The 4,629-nt window shown below is 36.6% G+C and overlaps 1 protein-coding gene across 5 annotated transcripts in view; it reads left to right on the top strand.

Annotated features, from left to right (window-relative positions):
• RC3H2 (ring finger and CCCH-type domains 2) overlaps positions 1-4,629 on the top strand; it is a 63,402-nt gene that overhangs the window by 23,996 nt on the left and 34,777 nt on the right. For 3 of the 5 annotated variants that reach the window (XM_023510550.1, XM_023510548.1, XM_023510549.1), the window contains one exon: positions 1,194-1,393. In XM_023510550.1, coding sequence (XP_023366318.1) covers positions 1,194-1,393 — 200 coding nt within the window. The remainder of the gene's footprint in view (positions 1-1,193; positions 1,394-4,629) is intronic. The other 2 variants (XM_023510551.1, XM_003785282.3) reach the window with 1 other exon arrangement.

Below are 4,629 nucleotides of genomic sequence, written 5' to 3'. Positions count from 1 at the left end.
CAGGCTACAGAGAAGTCTTTTTTTTTTTTTTTTTTGCAGTTTTTGGCCGGGGCTGGGTTTGAACCCACCACCTCCAGCGTATGGGGCCAGCGCCCTATTCCTTTGAGCCACAGGCGCTGCCCTTCTTTTAGTCTTCTTTAATCTAGAACCATTTTTTCATGACATTGATAATTCTCACAGCATACAGACCATTTATTTATTTTGTACTTCTGTACAAAGGCCTACTGTACTGAGATGTATACGTATGTATGTATATATGTGGTACGTGTCCTGTCTTTGAAAACTAGGTCAACTTAAGGAGGTGGTCAACTATGGAGGTTCTGCTTTATTTCTTCTTTTTTTTTGAGACAGAGTCTCACTTTGTAACCCTTAGTAGAGTGCTGGGGCGTCATAGCTCACAGCAACCTCAAACTCTTGGCTTTAAGCGTCTCTTGCTTCAGCCTCCCAAGTAGCTAGGACTACAGATGCCCACCACAATGCCTGGCTATTTTTTTTTTTTTTTTTTTTTTTTAGAGACGAGGTCTCATCTGGCTCAGGCTGGTCTGAATTCTGTTTGCTCAGGCAGTGCACCCACCTAGGCCTCCCAAGTGCTGGGCTTACAGGCGTGAGCTACCATGCTTAGCACTACGTTATTATTTTTTTTTTTCTTTTTTTTAAATTTACTACTTTATTTCTTAATTTAGGTTTGTCCGATGTTCCCTCATGATTGCATTGAGTTTATAGTATATATCCCTGACTGTAATACAACATAAATGAAATTAATACCTTCTCTGGGTATTGCATCCAGAGGCTAATATTATTTGAAAACTATATACAAAGTGGTCCTAACAAAGAAAAGTCTTATGCATAAATTACCATTATGTGCCTGCTATGTGTCCTTTGCATGTTATTTTCAGAGCAATTCTGTATATTTTATAAGTGATTTTTTTACCTGATTATCATTCTCTAATTTACCATTAAATACCTACAGAGATATTTTATTTAACTTCTCTTGACTTGTATTCTGATTGGTTGTTTAATAGAAGGTATATTTTTTTTTGCTTGATTATTTTTTAAATTGTGTATGTGTCATATCTTCTTTTTGTGCTAATTACAGATTGTGAGTAATGTACCACCATAAACTACTGTCTCCAGATGCCTATAATAGACAGAATCTGCATTTATCATGAACTCACGTTTGTTAATATTTCTAGCTATGCAAGAAGAGGCCTTGAAACTGGTATTGCTGGCACTAGAAGATGGTTCTGCCCTCTCAAGGAAAGTTCTGGTACTTTTTGTTGTACAAAGACTAGAACCAAGATTTCCTCAGGCATCAAAAACAAGTATTGGTCATGTTGTGCAACTACTGTATCGAGCTTCTTGTTTTAAGGTGAGCAGTAAGCATCTATCTAAGGTAAGATGCCTATATGTTATGAGACAGAAGCTTCCTTGAATTCATATTATCTAGTCTAGAGAGCCCAGAAATGCAAAATGCTTGTAGGAGTTGAGAGAAAACTTCTTTTCCCTACTGCATTGATTAAACTTGTTATACTACCTATCGGTAGTGCTTATTACTAACTATTGTTAGAGTAAGAGTATAAATATGAGGGTTATCAGTGATAGAATAGAACATAAGAAAATAGTTTGATAAACTTGACTCTGACCAAGTAAAAGTGTAAAAATGGATAGTAAAGCGAACTACAGAAGCCTAATAATTCATTTACATTTATCATCTTAAAAGGGAGTCAGGAACTATATTGAAAATTTCATAGGAGTAGGTAAACCTTGTAACCCATTATTGTTATCTCATTCTCCATAGTGATTAGATTAAAGCCTTTAATCTGAAAATGGCCTATATGTCATCTTAGAGACAAGAAAGAAGTGGAAAATTGAGGAGTTTGCCCCACTCTACATTTAGGTATTGTTTTTTGTTTGGTGGAAAGGGCAGGGAAGAACCCAAAGATATTTTAAAATGTAGTTTCATTGTCTAATAGGCCAGTGGTTGGTGACAGGTACTGAAAGCAGGCTGAGTCCTTGCAGTTTCTGGATCTTAACAAAACTGTTCTAAGTTGTTTGGTCTTGAGAAAGGCCTAAGGACTTGGAAATAGAAAAGCCCATTGGTTTCTATGAAAGTAAAATAGCAACATTTGAAACCAAAGTTTATTTAGGTTATTTTGCTGGGTTATAGCCCCAAGAGTGAAAATAGTATGGGTAGAAAAAATTTTTCTTGGTAAACTGTTAGTTTGAGGTAACTTATAATTGGTGATAGAAATCTATTCAACTAAATTCTTTTAAGTCCACTAATGTCTTGGACACTATCTGCTTCATATTCAAAAGTGTTTGATTTAGTGTCCTTAGGGCAACAATTGAATCTTTGATTTTTTGAACATTGTACTTTTGGCAGATGAATTTCAGAAATGTTATGTCATTGTACTTTTGAACATTGTACTTTTGAGCAGATGAATTTCAGAAATGTTATGTCAACCTTAAGTCACTGATTGACTCTGTATTATTAATGTAATGGTTTGTTGTTTTTTCTTATAGCTATCATACTGATTTGTGGTTTCTCATTGCCATACATATATAGCTGCTACTAATATCTGATATTTGAATGACACTAGTTTAGAAAGTGTTTTCAATTTTATGATCTCATTCTCACTGCCTTGTAGTTTAAAATGTTCAAGTATAGTATTGGGATGAATGAAAAGATACCATGCTGGTATAACTGCCAAAAGGCCTCCCTCAGGTAGCATTCATTTACTTTAAACTGATCATTGTCCAAGGTCTTTTCCTAATCTATATAGGCTTGGCTGCCTGAATTATGTGGGTGCTTAGAGTACATTCTTTCCTCAGAATCACCCTAACCAAAGTCGCATACAGCAAATAATTAGATTAATTTGTAATGAGAAATGTACTTCTTCCCCTCCCCAGCCCCCCCATAGGGGAAAATGCATTTTATTTAATGACCAAGCACACAGACGTTTATACATACATACGTATAACTAAAACCGTATTTACTGTTAAGGTCATTGTGAAATATTCTGCTCTTTTACTTAAAAAGAATGCTGGAACTGGGTCCAGTGGCTCATGCTGAGAATCCTAGCATTCTGGGAGGCTGAAGCAGATGGATTGCTTGAGCTCAGGGTTTTAGGACCAGCCTGAGCCAGAGCTAGACCCTGTCTTTACTAAAAATAGAAAAAACTGAGGCAAGAGGACCGCTTGAGTCCAAGAGTTGGAGGTTGCTGTGAGCTATGATGTTGTCATGGCACTCTACCCTTAACTTCATTATGGGTAGAGTGAAGTATGTCTATTCTAGACATGGAATAAGAACCATCACATTTTGGGTTGAGGGCACTTTTCTCTAGACCACATAGCTTCTGAGAGTATAATCTAAGCCCAAATATTTTTATGACTTCTTCCTCATTTTCTTATTGTTAATTCAACTTTTTATAGTTGAAGTAATGAGTAATAAAGCTGTCACTTCATTATGGGTGACAGCTTGAGACTCTGTCTCAAAAAAAAAAAAAGTTCTATGTTTAATACAGAAATTAAAAAGAATGCTGGTTACAACTTAGTAAACCAATTTTGCAAACCATTAGTATGTTATAACCCTGACTGCTCTCTAGAGCATTATCAATGCTAATTGATAATTTTAGGGAAATTTATAGACTTGCTGCTTATTAGAATTAGTCCATGGCAGAATTCTAAGTACCTACAGAAAAAAAAAAAATGAACATAGTCTCCTTACCATGTACCTATCTTCAGCCTGGTCCATGCTTTCAGTCTGCTTAAATCATCTACCCTCCCAGGCCCAAGAGCTGAGGGAACTTAACAGCTATGCAGCAGGATCCTGTGTCTATATTACACATTTTATAAAGAAGTTTCTTTTATGTACAATATTTCATTTGATCCTCAAAACAACCCTGTGAGGTAGGTGGAGAAAATATCAGATTCCCTTTATACATAATGAAGTTAAGGTTCAGTGAGTTGAAGTGACTTTGCCAATCATCACCTGGTCAGTCAGTCATCACCTAACAAGACACATGGAATAAGAACCAGCACATTTCAGGTTGAGGGTACTTTTCTCTAGACCACATAGCTTCTGAGAGTATAATCTAAGCTCAAATATTTTTATGACTTCGTCCTTTTATTGTTAATTCAACTTTTTATAGGATGTAACAGAAGACCTAATTCTGAGTTTATCATGCCAAGCCTATTCTTCTCTACCAATAAAAACTGATCACCACAGAGCATATATTTTTTGGAAAGCACTGTATTACAGTATTCAATACTCATAAGGCACATAGGCCTTGGCTCTGATCTAAAGGAATATAAGCAATATGAAAGACTCTAGTGGCCAAGAAAATTGAACAGAACAAAGGAAGGGTTATAAAATGGAACGTATTAATGGATGTTGGTCCTTTTAAGCTTTCACTTTTGTGACGGGGTTCAATGGAGAGCTCTCATGCAGATGAGACTTGAAGCTTTTGAAGAAGATCTAAGTCTTTTTTTTTTTGAGCCAGAGCCTCAGGCTGTCCCCTGGGGAGAGTGCTGTGGCATCACAGCTCACAGCAACCTCTAACTCCTGGGCTCAAGTGAGTCTCCTACGTCCGCCTCCCAAGTAGTTGGGACCACAGGCACCCGTCACAA

Source organism: Otolemur garnettii, unplaced genomic scaffold, assembly GCF_000181295.1.
Source record: "Otolemur garnettii isolate 467f Iridium unplaced genomic scaffold, OtoGar3 scaffold00014, whole genome shotgun sequence".
NCBI lineage: Eukaryota > Metazoa > Chordata > Mammalia > Primates > Galagidae > Otolemur > Otolemur garnettii.
Note: the sequence above shows the minus strand (reverse complement) of the source record. Positions and strands in the feature narration are given on the sequence as shown.